Source organism: Tupaia chinensis, unplaced genomic scaffold (assembly GCF_000334495.1).
Source record: "Tupaia chinensis unplaced genomic scaffold, TupChi_1.0 Scaffold144982_1, whole genome shotgun sequence".
Taxonomy (NCBI): Eukaryota; Metazoa; Chordata; class Mammalia; order Scandentia; family Tupaiidae; genus Tupaia; species Tupaia belangeri.
In genome coordinates, this window is record NW_006204841.1 from 1,029,826 (window position 1) to 1,046,102 (window position 16,277).

At 42.2% G+C, this 16,277-nt stretch overlaps 2 protein-coding genes across 2 annotated transcripts in view; one reads left to right on the forward strand and one right to left on the reverse strand.

Moving 5' to 3' along the window:
• The window catches only part of PPAT (phosphoribosyl pyrophosphate amidotransferase), a 75,273-nt gene that overhangs the window by 20,236 nt on the left and 38,760 nt on the right, over positions 1-16,277 (reverse strand). The window lies entirely within an intron of this gene.
• Positions 186-10,477, forward strand: LOC114004455 (zinc finger and SCAN domain-containing protein 29). The gene is made up of 3 exons (XM_027767960.1): positions 186-1,045; positions 8,207-8,293; positions 9,947-10,477. The coding sequence occupies exons 1-3, from the start codon at positions 658-660 to the stop codon at positions 10,468-10,470; spliced, it is 999 nt and encodes a 332-aa protein (XP_027623761.1). The 5' UTR covers positions 186-657; the 3' UTR covers positions 10,471-10,477.

Here is a 16,277-nt window from a genome sequence, read left to right on the forward strand (position 1 = left end):
GCCTAATAGCAAAAACCTCTAAAAAAAAAAAAAAAAGGAGAAAACAATCTAGAAAAAAAGATTTTGTTGAATTATCAATACACTAAATACTATGTTAAAATAGATATGCTAAATACTATATATATATATATATATATATCAAGCACAGTGAGATGAAAGTAATCATGACTTAGTATTTCTTTTCTTCAGTGGAAGAATGTGGTCTTTAAGGGAAACCATGGAAAAAGGCCAGGTGATTCATGTCAGAAAAAAAGAAAAATTAACATTAGCTATAAACCTCGGGGCAAAAATACTTTCTGCAAACCATTCCCCCAAACAATTTTTTAAGTCAATGACCATGTGGTAGAACAGCAAATTACATAAGAAACACACACACACACACACACACACACACAGAAATGATTTTCTTTCCTTTTAGTCTCAGAGGTAACTTCCCTAACGTGGCAGTGATTAAGGTCAGGAATCATTCAGCTTGGGGCTTCTCTGACCACAAAGCCTGCTCATTTGGCAATTTCTCAAGTTACTCCCTCAGGCAGCTTGAACCAGTTAAACTAGATCCTTTCAGTCCTTTTAGCTTATTGACAACCAGCCGGCTGGTTTCCTAGGCAACAAAAACCTTGGCTAGAAATAGTGAATCATTTCCAGGTCACTTTCAACATGGAGTGTGGAGCAGGAAAGCATTGGACAGAGGAGGAGGTGAAAGCTTTGCTAAGTGTCTGGGCAGAAAAAAATATACGAAAACAACTCTACGGAACACTGAGAAATAAAGGAATCTTTATTTACATTGCTAAAAGGCTACGATCCTTAGGAGTGTACAGAGATTGGAAACAGTGTCGGGCCAAATATAAAAACCTCAAATATGAATACAGAACAGTCAGATATGCACACAACTCTGGAGACAGCTCTAAAACTATGAAGTTCTTCCAGGACTTGGACGCAATCCTGCAGTGGGAGCCTGAACCTGCCACGCACCTAACAGAAGAGGATGCCAATGGCAGGGCCCTAGCAACGCCGAGCCCAAGTCCAGCCTCAGAGACTACTGAAGGTAAAAAGTACTACGCTCCTGTTTTCCTTTTGTCGCACAGTTTTACCAACTGTAGGAGTGCAGGACTTGTGAGTCCGTAGGATAAGTACAGCCTGAAATATCAAGGATGAGAAAAACAATGACTTGTGCTATTTCTGGACAGGGTAAGAATTAATTTGAAGAAAGGTTTAATACCACCACTTTTTAAATCTGTAAGATACAGCAAAAGCACATTAAAATGGCATTCACTGCCAGTGCCAACCACGTGTCTGATATGTTTTTGAGATATAGAACTGGGGAGCCAGCATTGGTGTGGTGGTTAAGGATGCTGGACTCCCACAAGTCCAAAGGTGGTTCAAGTCCTGGACCTGGCAGCTTTCTCTCTCTTTCTCTCTCTCTCTCTCTCTCTCTCTCTCTCTTTCGCTCTGTCCCTCTCTGGTCAAATTAAAATAAATAAATAAAGTTAAATTAATTCTTTAAAGACATATATGTAATTGATTCTAAAAATAGTTTAGGCTTTTATTTGGGAGTGGCCAAAAAAAAAAAAAAGGAAAATAACAAAAATTCCACTCAAGTGCTTTTCATAGTTTTGCACAAGACAGAACTTCCTCTTCTACTGTAACATTCTCATTTTTAAAATGCAAATAAAAGTACTAAAATACTAAGAATTGATAAGCATTTTTTTTTTATTACTTGTTTGGAAGAACCGCTCCTTTTTGGTGACAAAGTAAAACAAAAACAGATTTCACAGATGAAATGATTTAAGACTAAATGATTCAGAAATTATAATCAGGTTCTTGACCTGCAGGGATAAACCAAACACTACTGACACAGAAATTGCTCATTGTCTGTAGGAGCCACAAGCCTCACTAGGCAAATAAATCAATGGCAGTAATGAGATTTCTCCCATATAGCTGAAGTTTTATAGATGCTACTCTCAGGAGCACAGCCGTCCAGTTTAATTAGAATATCCGTAACCCCCGTCTGGGTGTGTCAGTGCAAAGCGCTGACCTACGGGTATTCAGGGATCTGAAACCTCAAGGGGGAACGGTGAATAAATGGTTAAAGTAGTATACTGAAGGTATCAGAGGCCACAGGGGTTAGAGGACAGAATTATCGGTGTGTTAGCTGAGTATCTTGTTTACAGTTTAATAATCTTTTGGTTAAAAAATCCACCCCCATTACAAACACCCTGGCCTGTCTGACACTACACCAAATTCGGCAGTTTGGAGTCTCTGCCATGCTCAACAGCAGTTACATTATTTTAGTCAGTGGATCGCCATGGATTCTTCACTTAAACACTTTAAATATGAACTGATAGGGCCGGCTTGTGGCATGGTGGTTAAGGCGGCTGGATCCCACACACCCAACTGTACTGTTCAAGTCCTGGACCTGTAAGAGTGCATGAGAAACACACGTGCATGCATGTGTGTGTGAATACCTTCAGTTCCGAGGGGCATGGGGTGTGGCCATCCCGACCCTGCGGAAAATAATTTCTCATTTTCCCTCTCTCTCTGGTGACTGCAGGTACTCTGTAGCAATATTTCAGTAAGTAAATTCTTCTGCTTTTAACCAGAGGTTGGCCAGATGAAGAGATGGGTGCTTTGTGACCTTTTTAAAAAAATAATTATTTAAATTTATTTATTGTATTATTTTAAAAATTTGCTATAGGGCATGTGCACTCACGAGGGAGAGAGACAGAGAGAAAGTAAGAAAGCGAGCGCTGCCAGGTCCGAGACTTGAACCATGGTTGGCCATGTGGAAGTCCAGTGCCTTAACCACCAGGCTACCTGCTGGCCCTGCTTTGTCACCTTCCTTAAAAAAATACATTATTATTTAACTTGCTATAAACATGAGAGAGAGAAAGTGGGAAAGTAAGCTGCCAGGTCCAGGACTCGAACTGTGGTCAGCCACGTGGCAATCCAGCACGCCAACCACCATCCCGTCTACTGGTCCTGCTTTGTCACCTTCTTAAAAAAATCTTTTCCCAGCTCTTTTCCGTATTCCCATGGCTTAGTTTCACTCACAAGCAGAGGGCCAACAACTGACAACTTCCCGTGTATGTGTAAGGTACTTCAAGCCTCCAATACTAAGATCAAACTCTCTCCTCGATCAAACTCTTTTCTCTCATCAAAACGGGGGCCAGCAGGTGACTTCTCATCCCCTGACCCTCCTCTGCATGAGTGCCCTATGGCCAGAACCCAAAAACAGAACAAACAAAAAAACCTGCTCCTCCTTATTGCTTTCACCTTTGTATTATTGTGTTTCCAGTCACTTACATAGAGGCAATTAAGATACCCTTCATTTCTGGAGCCTGTAATTGGCATGGTGGTTAAGGTTGCTGGACACTCCCACGTGGCTAACCAGGGTTCAAGTCCTGGACCTGGTGGCTTGCTTTCTTGTTTTCCCACTTTCTCTCTCTGCCTCTCTCTCATCAAATTAGAATGAATGAATGAATAAAAATGTTTTTTTTTAAAAAAAAGAGAAAATATATCCTTCATTTCTGGATGGTCATTAAAGTGTGTTAAAAAAAATCTGCTGTCATGTCTCAAAAACTTTCTGCTCTATTCTCATAACCTCCTAGCTGGTCTCCCTAGTTCTCAGCCTCTTCTCATGCATCTTCTACATTGCCACTAGTTGTTCTTTCAACTTTCTAGATAATAAAATTACAAGCACATGAACATTTTGTTTGCATTTAAAAACCTTTAAGTTGGGACCGGCAGGTGGCATGGTGGTTAAGGTGCTGGACTCTGCCATGGCCAACTGTGGTTCGAGTCCCGGACCTGGTGGCTTGCTTTCTCACCTATGCCCCCACTCTGTCCCTCTCTGGTCAAATTAAAATAAATAAAGATAAATGAAATCATTCTTTTAAAAAAATCTTTAAATTATACTGAGATTAATCATAATTTAGGATGAAATGTTTTATTAATGGCTCTAATATTTAACTGAGTGCATTTATCAGAGTTTAGGTTCTTGGCTTCCTCCCCCACAATGACACTACAATCAATAACTTTTGCCCATTTTTAACATGATTGCTTTAGGACAGATTAAGATAGAAGTTCAATCACTGGGTCGAGGGGGGTATGATTATTTTGAAATGTACTGCTAAAATAAATATTTTCGAAAGGAATTATACTTTACTAGCAGTCTGTAAACCTCTGTTTTATAGAACCCTTGTCATGAAAGATTATGGGGTAGGGCTGGAGAGGAGGGACTCTGCTAATTTATAAGTAAGTAACAGATTAAGCTAATTGATAAATAACAGGCTGTCAGGTATATACAATTGATAACTTTTAATTCTGCATTTCTTTACCAGTAATTTGAAATGTTTTTCTGTATACAATGGTTCTAAAAAGAAGTCTCGGAAAACGCACACCAGGAAAAGACTATGCGTGAATTTCAAAATCTTATTGCACTAAAATAAACTCATACTTTAATTCCATTATTCTGTGAATTTTTTGAAGCGCCCCCCCCCACATTATTCTCTTTTACAAACTGTTCATGTCAACTGGGGTCTTAGAAATTTGCACAATTGCATCATTTTGGCTGATTTTCATCTGACCTACAGGAGCCAAAAGCTTTTAATGTAATTAAAGTCTCTTCTTTTTCCAGTTTTTTGGAGAAATTTTTACTATGAGGTGCGGGTGCTTGCCGAAGAGAGACAGAAAGTAAGAAATCGCGCCCTTGGAGAGATGGCCATGTTGCAATCTCTTTTACTTTTTTCTCTTCTTGGGATTTTGGGCACGCATGCACATGTGCCGAGCTTGAGTTTCAAGCCACTGGGTCCAGGACTCGAACCACGGTCGACTGTATGGGAGTCCTGCAATTTAACCACTACGCCACCACTGGCCTCAAAGTTTCTTTTCTAAGCATGAGGAAACACTTCTTTCTCCAGGTTTGATTAATTTATAATGCCATCTAGCTCTTCTATGGCAGGATCACAGAACTGCTATTGGTGTAGGGTAACCTGAAGATAGGAAGAAAACGAAAGTGCCTGTCCCACTGTTGGGATGTCTCCTGCAAGTGGAAGGACAGAGAATCTGGTCCCCTCTGTCAGGCAGCAGGTGGTTAGAGCCAGGGCAAAGACCTCACTGCACCTCTGGGAGGCTTGGTGTTCTGGGAACGATGAGCTCCTCAGCCTCAGAATACCACTGTTGCAAAACCACTGGCCACGTTTCCACTATTTCTCTTTTACTTTGTGAAAATGCATCGGGAGGAATGACGTAAGCGTTTCAGTTGAAAATCTCTGCTAGGATTTTAGATTTCCTGCTGCACATGCCAAACTTAAGAGAAAATGCTCTGAAGAGGTCAGGGACCGGTACGTTCACTCTAAGCTTTTTTCTACGAGTATGAAACTAGGCTCACAGGACATTTTCAGCACTCCCGAAAAAGGCTGCTTTTGCCCCTTTGCAATCCCGGGGTTCCTCTTCCCCAGGATCCCATCACCTACTGGCTTTATGAGACCCGGAAGAACTAACAAATCACTTATGTGCCTTTACCAGAAGCAGCAACGAGAAGGGCTATTTTCAACCTGTAATTTCACTCTGTGCCAGTTAGTAAAGAGGCTGCCCTGGAGGAAATCCTCCTCCAAGGTGTACTCAGGAGCAGAGAGGGGCAGCTCTCCTGGCTCTGGAAGAAAACATTCAAGCCAACGGCAGGATGGAAAGACATTTTACTGAAGCCTTGAGGTGACACCTACAATTCCTCAATCACTGAGCAGTTATGAAGATGATCAAGAGTGGGCTCTGACAATATGCATGCTCATTACGCTAAAAACCCTCTTAGAGAAAACTCATTTCTGTTTAAAATTTTGTCTTGAGGGTGTTAAAAAAAATCAGTCCTTAAGTGAAATGTCTGAAATACCACTCATTATAATGTTCACTGAAACTAAGGGATTTTAGGTATTTTGGATCACTTGGGTACAATGAAAATATTTTGGGGCATGAGTTTCAGTCAGCTATATCTGGAAATATACGCTAAGTTTTAAAAAGCTAAGGGTGGGCCAGCAGGTGGCGTGGTGGTTAAGGCAGCTGGACTCCCACATGGCTGACCAAGGTCTGAGTCCTGGACTCGATAGCTTGCTTTCTCACTTCCCTTCTCTCTCTCTGGTCAACTTCAATAAAATAAAAAATAATGACAATGAATAAAATTTAAAAAGAAAAAAAAAAAGGTGAGCGGTTATTAGCTGTGTCATTTTTTACCTGGTCCATCATGTCATAATTTTCTGGGGGCCGGCAGGTGGCATGGTGGTTAAGGGCACTGGACTCCCACATGGCTGACCAAGGTCTGAGTCCTGGACTCGATAGCTTGCTTTCTCACTTTCCCCCTCTCTTTCTTTCACTCTGTCCCTCTCTGGTCAAATTAAAATAAATAAAGTTAAATAAAATATTTAAAAAAAAAAATTTTGTGACTTCAGAATCTGTTTTAGGGGGCTAGCAAGTGGTATGGTGGTTAAAGGCTCTGGATTCCCACATGGCCAACTATGGTTTGAGTCCTGGACCCAGTGGCTTGCTTTCTCACTTTCCCCCTCTCTTTCTTTCACTCTGTCCCTCTCTGGTCAAATTAAAATAAGTAAATAAAGTTAAGTAAAAGAATTTAAAAAAATTAAAAGAATCTGTTTCAGTATCTTCCTAAATGCCAAGCCTGTTACCATTGATTTTACATAAGAACACAGAAAATGTATTTAGATAAATGCACAATAAAGAATATTTAAAAATCTTTATTTACTTAATTATTTAGTTTACCCGAAGGCACTGGCACAAGACAGAAAGGAGTGGAGAAAGCACCCCAGATGGGGCAGGGTAGTGCTGCAGGCTGCCTCCATTCTCCCCTGTTTCAGGGTTTGAGATGTATGCACGTGTATGCCCAGTGTTTTTTAAGCTGCCACGCCCAGTACTCGAACACAGTTGGCCATGTGAGACCCAGCCACCTTAACCATCCTGTCACCAGCTGGCTCACAAATCTTTAAGATCCGCTAATGAAATGGCTGAATGTACCAGTCGGGCTCGTGTGGCCTGTTTCCAAGGGTGTTCTCACTCTAACTCAAGCCTGCGTGTTCACGTCAGCCTTCTCAACCTATGCCTGTGGGGGCAGGGGAAAATTTGAGATTTCATATAATATAATGCCCTTTGAAACTTTCAAAAATTGCAGGTGTAAGACTAGTCGAACCTAAAGCAATAGGCTTTTTTTTTTTAATGCTATAAATAAATCATGTAGAGTGTTTGTGTTTTAACTTGTACGGATTTTTGGGTTACTAGTAAACTTTTTGTTTCAAAAATAAAAATAAAATAAATAAATAAATACTACTTCCTAGCAGTAAAACTAGGAAGCCAGATACTAAAACAGGACTCCCTCCTTTTCCTTACCTGCATTCGCACACAGTATCAAGTGTTGAATGATTTGGTCACATGATTAGTTCTTTGACCTTTCTCTACAGAGAGTTCTTGTGCAACCCCAGATTTTTACCTTTCATATACCCAGGTAAATCTAAAACAGTCCTTAACTACAATTTAGCTTCAACTAATTATGAAACCTGATTTACAACTGAACATTTTTACTTTCAGAGTTGAAAAATACAATTACACCATTTGAAAAGTTTTCTTTTCTCTGTATTTCCCATACTCCTTGTTCATTTGCTTTATTTTAATATAGGAAGCTTAATTAAAATAAAATCTTGGAGCCACCAAATGGCATAGCAGTTATGTTGCTAGACTCCCACGTGGCCGACTGCAGTTCAAGTACCGGAAAATCATACTGGGCATTGCGTGCATGCCCAAGCTCCTGGGAGAATTGAAGTGAAGGGATTGTGGTGTGGCCATCCCCCTAGAGGGGTGATTTCTCACTTTCCCTCTCACTGTCTCTGTCTCTCTCCCTCTAGTGAATGCAAGCGCCCTAAGGCTAAAGCTGCTTAAAAATAAATAAATAAAATCATAATTTTGAGATGATCAAAACACTTTTTCTTCAGTGGAAATGTTTCTAGATACAGTATGAATCATAATTTTCAATGAGTGTTTATGCCATTAAAAATCACATCTCACATTTGATCTCTTAATGTGCAATATAGCCCTATTTCTGTTACACAGTAAAACAGCATTAGAAAAAAAATCTGGAAATTACAAAAAATAAGTATCTGAAAAATAAACATTATCCTTATTTCTAAATGTTATTCTGTTCTCTTTCCAGGTAAATTATCAACTGCATTAGATGATAAGGAAGACATCTCAGGAAATCCTTTACTTTTGGTTTCTCGTGTTAGACCAATAGAACTAGGTATGGTATAATGGCCCCAAAATATAGTGAAACTGATCTAATTTAAACTGATTTTTTTCTTCTTTTTTTTGGCCATGGGCACATACATTGGCTGGAAAGAGAAATAGAGAGAGAGAGAGAGAGAGAGGAAAAGGAGAAATCACACCCCCACTCCCAGCAGGGTTGGCCATGCTACACTCTGTTCTCCATTTTCCTTTTAAGATTTTGGACACACAGGCACCCAGCTTGCAAGCCACCAGGTCCAGAACTCAAATCATCCTTGGCCATGTGGGATTCCGGGGCCTTAACCACCAAGCCACCTGCTGGCCCCAAACAATATCATTTCTAAAGCAAATAATCTGGGGGGAGAGGGGGGTGGCAAAAATCAAAAAACACAAGATAATATTAAGACAACAAATATAATGTCAACCACAATGCCAAGTAATGTCACTAACATACAACGAGCTGCAAAGCTGTGTTACAGACCTAACATGAAGGCACCATGGCATGTTACAGGGTGTGGAGACACTGGCCCGAGGATCAAGGCACTGTGAAACTTCTGACACATTCTACTATCATTAACAGAACATAGTACTTAGTTTAAAAGGGCACTGGGGGTGGGGGCTGGCAGGTGGTATGGTCGTTAAGGGTGCTGGACTCCCATATGCAGAGCACAGTTTGAGTCCTGGACCTGGTAGTGTGTTCTCTCTCTCTCTCTGTCCCTCTCTGGTCAAATTGAAATTAAAAAAAAAAAAAAAAAAAGTGAAATAAAATAATTACTAAAATAAATAAAATAAATAAGGGCCTTTGGGGCGGGTGTGGTGGCGCACACCTGGATCCCAGGTACACAGGCAGCTAAGGCAGGAGATTCACAAGTTTGAGGCCAGTCTGGGAAACACAGTGAGACCCTGTCTCTATTACCAAATTTGTTCTTAATTTAAAAATTGTGTTCTAAATAAAGTTAAATAAAATGATTCTTAAAAAAAAAAAAAAAAGAAAAAAGAGAAATGAGCTCAATTGTCCCTATGTGTTCTATCTCAAAAACGACCTACAGTGAGGCATTTTCTTTTGTGATCACATTACTGACTTACGTGCATTATGAAATGATGCGCTCACACGATATTTAGCTGGCACAAGCTACTGACATAGACCCCACATACTGAAGGAGTGGGACGAGAAAGGGGGAAAAATACAGAAGAAAAAGGATCTAAGTGTGACTAGTTGGCCAGTGGGTGGCATGGAGGTTAAGGTGGTTGGACCCCATATAACCGACTCTAGGATTTGAGTCCAGGACCTAGCAGCTTTAAAATCACACTGGGCAAGTACGCATGCCTACCCAAAATCCCGAGAGGAGAACGGAGAAGAAACTGCAGCATGGCCATCCTCCCTGAGGGGAGATTTCTCACTTTCTCCCTCTGTCCCTCTGGAGCGTGTATGTGCCCTATAATAAAAACTAAAGAAAAAAATTAAAAACACAACTGTAAGTTAGTCACACTGTGATAGATAATGGACAAACTCATGTCATTTCCCCAATGGTTTAAGAGAAAAGCTAAGCTGTGACTTGCTTTCTTCCCTATGGAAAAATTCACTTTCTTTAGCAAAGTCGCATCTAATTATTTATCTTGTGTGCTGTATGTGATTCTTGTGTCCCTCTCCTCTCCCTCTGTGGTGCAGGTATCTCTCCTTCTGTAATGGAAGCCCCGGGCAATTCAACTTTCATTCCAACTGCAGTCAACGAAGGAGGCAAACACTGGACCGTGCCAGAGGTCAGGGCTCTGATCAGCATCTGGTCTGACAAATGCGTACGGCAGCAGCTGGAGGGAACGGTGCGCAATAAAAGGATATTTGAACAAATCGCTGCCAAGCTCCAGAACTGTGGGGTAGAGAGAGACTGGAAGCAGTGCAGAACGAAGTACAAAAACCTCAAACACGAATACAAGAGCGTAAGGACCGCTCGAGATCTGGGCATAACCAAGAGCATGAAATTTTTTACAGAGTTGGACTCTATTCTGGGACACAACAGAACAGAAAAACCACAACAGGAACCCCAAGGTGGAGAACAGGCCACAGAATGTGCCGATGTGAAAACGGAAGCGGACCAGACAGGTAGGAAGGTGAAGGAGAGGACTCGTCAAGTCCCAGGTTGCAGCACAGAGGTCGTGTTCAGTAACATAAAACGAACATACGCCCACGTGTAGGTTTCAGTAAACGCTGTTCAACAAGATGGTGTTGAATTCATCATGAAACAGTCTTAATGTATAATGTGATCTCCTGCAGAACCTAAGAATACATACAGGGGCCAACAGGAGGCATAGTGGTTAAAGCACTGGACTCTCATGTACTCAAGTGTGGTTCGAGTCCCAGACCTGGAGCCCTGAAACTCATGTCGAGCACATGTGTGTGCATGCCCCAAATCCCAAGATAAGAATGGAAGAGAAGGAACGGTGGCATGGCCATTTCCCCTGGGGAGTGATTTCTCACTTTCTGTCTCTCTGGTGAGTGCACATGCCCTAGTGTGTGGGGGAACAATACAAAATAACCTAAAAAAAAAATAATAAAATTGGGCCTCCAGAATAATTTACAACTGATACATTAAATTTTTTTATTTCTTTACATATGACAGAGCATGTGCATGAGACAGAGAGAAAGAGAGAGAGAGAAAGAACCCTCCATAAGGTCTGGTCATGTTCTTATCACCTTTTCTCAGTCCGCCAGCCCACTGGTTCTTGGCCCCATGCACATGTGGCAGTCATGTTTTCAAGCTGACTGGACCAGAGCTTCATTCACCCCATGGCACCTACATGGGATCTGACTTCTCTTTGAGAAGTGCATTACTGCTATGTCTTGGAGCCAGCTCAAAAATGACCAATTTTTTTTTGAGAGTTTTTTTTTTGTTTTTTGTTTTGTTTGTTTGTTTGTTTTGTTTTTTGCTATAGGGCACATGTGCTTGCCAGAAAGACAGAGAGAGACAGAGAGATGGAAAGCGAGAAATCACCCCCCAGTTGGGATGGCCATGCCGCAATCCCTTCTCCTCTTGGGACCTTGGGCACACACGAACACATGCCCGGCATGAGTTTAAGCTGCTGGGTCTGGGACTTGAACTGTGGTCAACTACACTGGAGTCTAGTGACATAGCCATTATGCCAGCTGCTGGTCCCCCAAATTGACCAATTTTAATAAAGTAAACGTGGGCCAGCTGGTGGCACGGTGGTTAAGGCAGCTGGATCCCACACGGCCAGCTGTGTGGCTGGAGTCCTGCCCTGATCAGTTGAAAAACATGCCACACATGTATGCACACATGCTCAAAATCCCAAGAGGAGAGTGGAAGAGGAGAGGCTGGGGCGGGACCATGCTCTGCAGCTTTCTCATCCTCCCCTCACAAATGCAGGCACCCTCTGGCAAAGTTTTTATTAATAAATAAGGACATAAAGCGAATACAAAACCTCATAATGCATGTTAAAATAAGTTCTCAGACTATTTTCTAAGTAAATAGAAAAAAGAGCACTGAAAAACTTAGGAAATACAAAATCCATGAGAATGTTTTGGAAGCGCTAAGTTTTTCTGGGACACATGGTAAGTTCTTTAACATAAATGTAGCTGAAAATATTGAGATACAATATAGTCACCCAAATACACAATAGTACATAATATCCGGAATGAGTTCTAGACCGGGAGTCAGGAAATTCAAGTCCTGTGAAATCTCGAAGCAAACAAGACTCGACCTCACTCTTACAATGGGGAGACAGGACAAGATGGTCTTGGAGACCTCAACTTACCACAATGTTTCTAGAGTTTGTTGCTTGACCTAAATGATTCAGTCCTAACTTTTTTTTTTTTTTTTTTTTTTAAGGTTTTTGCCATAGGGCACATGAGGGAGACAGAGTCAGAGAGAGGAAAAGCGAGACGTCACCCACTAGGGGCATGGCTACACTGCAATCCCTTCTTCATTCTCCTCTTGGGATTTGGGGCACACATGCACAAAATCACACCTGGCATGATTTTCAAACCACTGGGTCTGGGACTTGAACCACACTTGACCATGTGGGAGTCCAGTGCTGTAACCACCACGCCATCTGCGGGCCCCCAGAGTCAGTCCTAATTCTAAGAGTGTGAGTGTGTGTCTAGGGAAGAGAGAGGGCAATGATCCAAAGATTGAAAAGTAGCAGCTGGTAGACAGGAAATAAACAGTGATGCTGGAGAACTACACATCTGTCCCCAGCAGAATTAAAATGCGAGATGACCGGAGACAAGTGCACAGTAGCAGTGGCACTAGAGGTTCCCACGGTCATCGCCAGAGATGTAGCTGAAAATACTGGATATACACATATATATATATCCAAAATCTATAGTGACCTGGGACACAGAGGTGCTGCAGGGGACCAGCAGGTGGTGTAGCCATTCAGGAGCTCGACTCCCCTGTGGCTGACCATGGTTAGAGCCCCAAACCCAGCAGACTGAAAATCACACTGGGTACCTGAGAGTGTGTGCCCAAAATCCGAGACTGCATGGTCATCCCCCTGGGGGGTTATTTCTCATTTTCTCTCTCTCTCTCTCCCCCCTGATGAAACATGTGTCCAATGACAAAAAGGTGCTTCAGGGAGAAGAATCTAAATGATAAAACAAGATGAACAATCACACTTAATACCTGGAAAACTCTAAAAGAAAAAACCTAATCTATTTGAATTAAAACAAAATTCTGAAAGTGACTATAAAAAACAAACCACACGCTCTCCCTTATGTTCTCTCAGTCAGCACTGGAGAAGCCTCTGAAGACGACCTGGGCAGTAGTAAGTCAGAAGACCCAGGAGACACAGATAAAAGACTAAGTCCTGGTGCAGGTAAAGCAATATTTTTTGTTTTGTTTTGTTTGTTTGCTTTTCCATGTGTGATCAAACAGATACAAAAGGTGGTGCTGTACGAGGTTGCTATGCCCAAGCCGTGCTCCACAAAGTCCGTATGCTGAAACCCTAACACCCAATGTCACAGCATGTACAGATGGGCTTTGGGGGAAAACTAGGCTTAAAAGGGTCCTAAGAATGGGGCCCTCAGGTCAGTCTGTGACATGGTGGCGAGGGCAGCTGGATCCACACGGCTGGCTGCATGGGTCAGGTCCTGGAGCTGGCAGCCTGAGGAACAGGAGAGGCAGGTGCATGTGAGCCCAAACCCCCAAAAAAGGGAAAAAGTGGAGAAAGGATTGTGATGAGACTTCCTTGTGGGAGGTGTTTGCTCATTTGCAGGGGGGAGACAAAGAAAAGTCTAGGGCTCTGATGATGGAATTTATATTTATAAGTGTATATTTTATAATATATATAATAGCTATATGGTATATACGTCTATAACATATATATAACATATAGCCATAACACATACACACACACACACACATACACACGTATATAAATAAAATGAGATGTTTTGGGACTAGCAAGTGGTGAAATGGTTATGTCACTGGACTCCTACATAGTTGATGATGGTTCAAGTCCTGGACCCAGTGGCTTAAACTCATGCCAGGCGCATGTACATGCATGCCCAAAATTCCGAGAGGAGAATGGAGGAGAAGGGATTGTGGTGTGGCCATTCCTACTAGGGGATGATTTCTCACTTTGTGTCTGTCTGTCTCTGTCTCTCCAGTGAGCGCAAGTGCCCTTTAGCAAAAATCTAATAAAAAAATGAAATGATATGCTTTATTTTAATACTTAAGATCCTATGTTAGGACACTTGAGGTATGGACAGATAATACTCTTATTTATAAAATACATAAACAGAAGGTGAAAACTTTTTTGAGAAAGATTTTTGCTATAAGGTGTGTGTGCTTTCTGGAGAAATGGAGACAAGGAGACAGAAAGCAAGAAATCACCCCTGATGGGGTGGCCACAATCCCTTCTCTTCCATTCTTCTCTCGAGACCTTGGGTGCACATGCACACATACATGCCTAGCATTAGTCTGTTTTTTTTATAAAGAATTATTTATGGAACCAGCAGTTAGCATAATGGCTATGTCACTGGACTCCCATGTAGCCAACCGCGGTTAGAGTCCTGGACCCAGTGGCTTAAACTCATGCTGGGCATGTGTGCGTGCATACCTAAGACCCCAAGGAGAGTGGAGAAGGGTCTGCAGCATGGCCATCCCCCCTGGGGGGTGATTTCTCGCTTTCTGTCTCTCTGTCTCTCTGCTTTCTGGCAAGTGCACACACTATATGGCAAAAACATCTCCAAAAAAAAAAGAATTATTATTTATTCATTCCTTTTTTTTTCCCACACGAGTTCACCAGAAAAAGGCAGAGAGAGAGAAAGCAAGCTGCCAGGTCTGGAACTTGAACTGTGGTTGGTCATGTAGCAAGTCCAGTGCCTCAATCATCACACCACCTGCTGACCCCCCAGCATGAACTTTAAGCCACCAGGTCCAAGACTTGAACCGCAGTCAACTACATGGGAGTCCAGTGACATATCCATTATGCCAATGGCTAGCCCCTGGAAGGTGAAAATTATTAATGACAGTCGCATCCCGGATAGCTGGTGTCTGAGTTGCAAGTGTAGCAGCATCAGCATCGTCGAGGAATTCGCTCCACCTGTAGATTCCTGGCCCCATCCAGAGTGTCACAAAAACTCTAGGATTAAGACACAGAATCTTTTTTTTTTTTTTTTGAGAGGTTTTTGCTATAGGGCGCGTGCGCTCGCCAGACAGACAGAGAGAGACATAGAGACAGAAAGCGAGAAATCACCCCCCTGGGGGATGGTCACGCCGCAATCCCTTCTCCTCCATTCTCCTCTCGGGATCTTGGGCACGCACGCACACGCGCCCGGCGTGAGTTTTAAGCCACTGAGTCCGGGACACGAACCGCGGTCGACTACGTGGGAGTCCAGCGACATAGCCATTACGCTAACTGCTGGTTCCCAGGGACACAGAATCTTTTAAAAGGTCTTCCAGGTAATTCTGATGCATGCAGGCTGGAGACCCACTGCCCTCAGACATCGGGTACCGCGGGGTTGGACAGGAGGACAGTGTGTGCTTTTGGTCTGATGGTTTACTGAGACTGGCAGGGGTGGGCCATGTGCCCCCAAGCAGAAACCTAGCTGTCGGAGACCTTGTACTTCCAGTGGCTCTGTCCAACGCTCAGATAGCCCTCGAAAGGGTAAAGATCACTGTCGATTTGACAAATCAGGAAACTGAATTTCCCCCACTCTTGGCAATCTCTCTCATTCATCAGATACCACAGATCTGAGGCTCCTTAGGCTTCTGCGGGTTTCATGATCTTCACGAAAAAAGTTAAGAACTTTAGTATTCCAAATACATAAACTTGCGAGTCCTCGAGAAACTTAAGGATAACACCGAAAGTTATTTTGTATATGTAAAAGGAAAAGATTAATTCAGAACTGGGGTTTAAAAAAAATTTCTTTTTCGGTATGTTTACAAACTAATTTATAATATATGCAGAAAACATGAAAGAGGATGTTTACACTCATCCTAAAAATTATTAGTTATATTGAACATTCACTTGAAAATAAAGATATAAGAGCCAGCAGGTGGCGTGGTGGTGAAGGCTCTGGACTCCCACATGGCCTACGGCAGATGGAGTCCTGGACACAGCGGCTTGGAAATCATGCAAGGTACATGTGCATGCATGCCCCAAATCCCGAGAACAGAGGAGTAGGGATTATGGCGTGGCCATGTCTCCTGTGGGGTGATTTCTCACTTTCTCCTTTTCTCTCTCTGGCAAGTGCACGTACCACATGGCAAAATCTTAAAAACAAACAAACAAACAAAAACCAAGGATGCCTGCACCTACATTTCTTCCTCTTCCTCTCTCTGTCTCTCTCTGGTGAGTGCACAAAAATTAACTAATTAAATAAATAAACCAGAGTTTTGGGCATACCTGTAATATACCCTTTTGATTCATAAACCTCCTGTTTAGAAGACTGAGGTATTGGAGTATAAAGATAAGTATATTTATCATCAGGGAAAAAATTCACAAATGTTCTTCCTTTAGAAAATAACAGAAAAAAA

Coding starts and splice junctions, on each gene's coding strand:
- LOC114004455 (XM_027767960.1), top strand. CDS start 658: ATGGAGTGTGGAGCAGGAAAGCATTGGACAGAGGAGGAGGTGAAAGCT. Junction 1,046..8,206: donor AGCCTCAGAGACTACTGAAG/GTAAAAAGTACT, acceptor TTCTCTTTCCAG/GTAAATTATCAACTGCATTA. Junction 8,294..9,946: donor TGTTAGACCAATAGAACTAG/GTATGGTATAAT, acceptor TCTGTGGTGCAG/GTATCTCTCCTTCTGTAATG.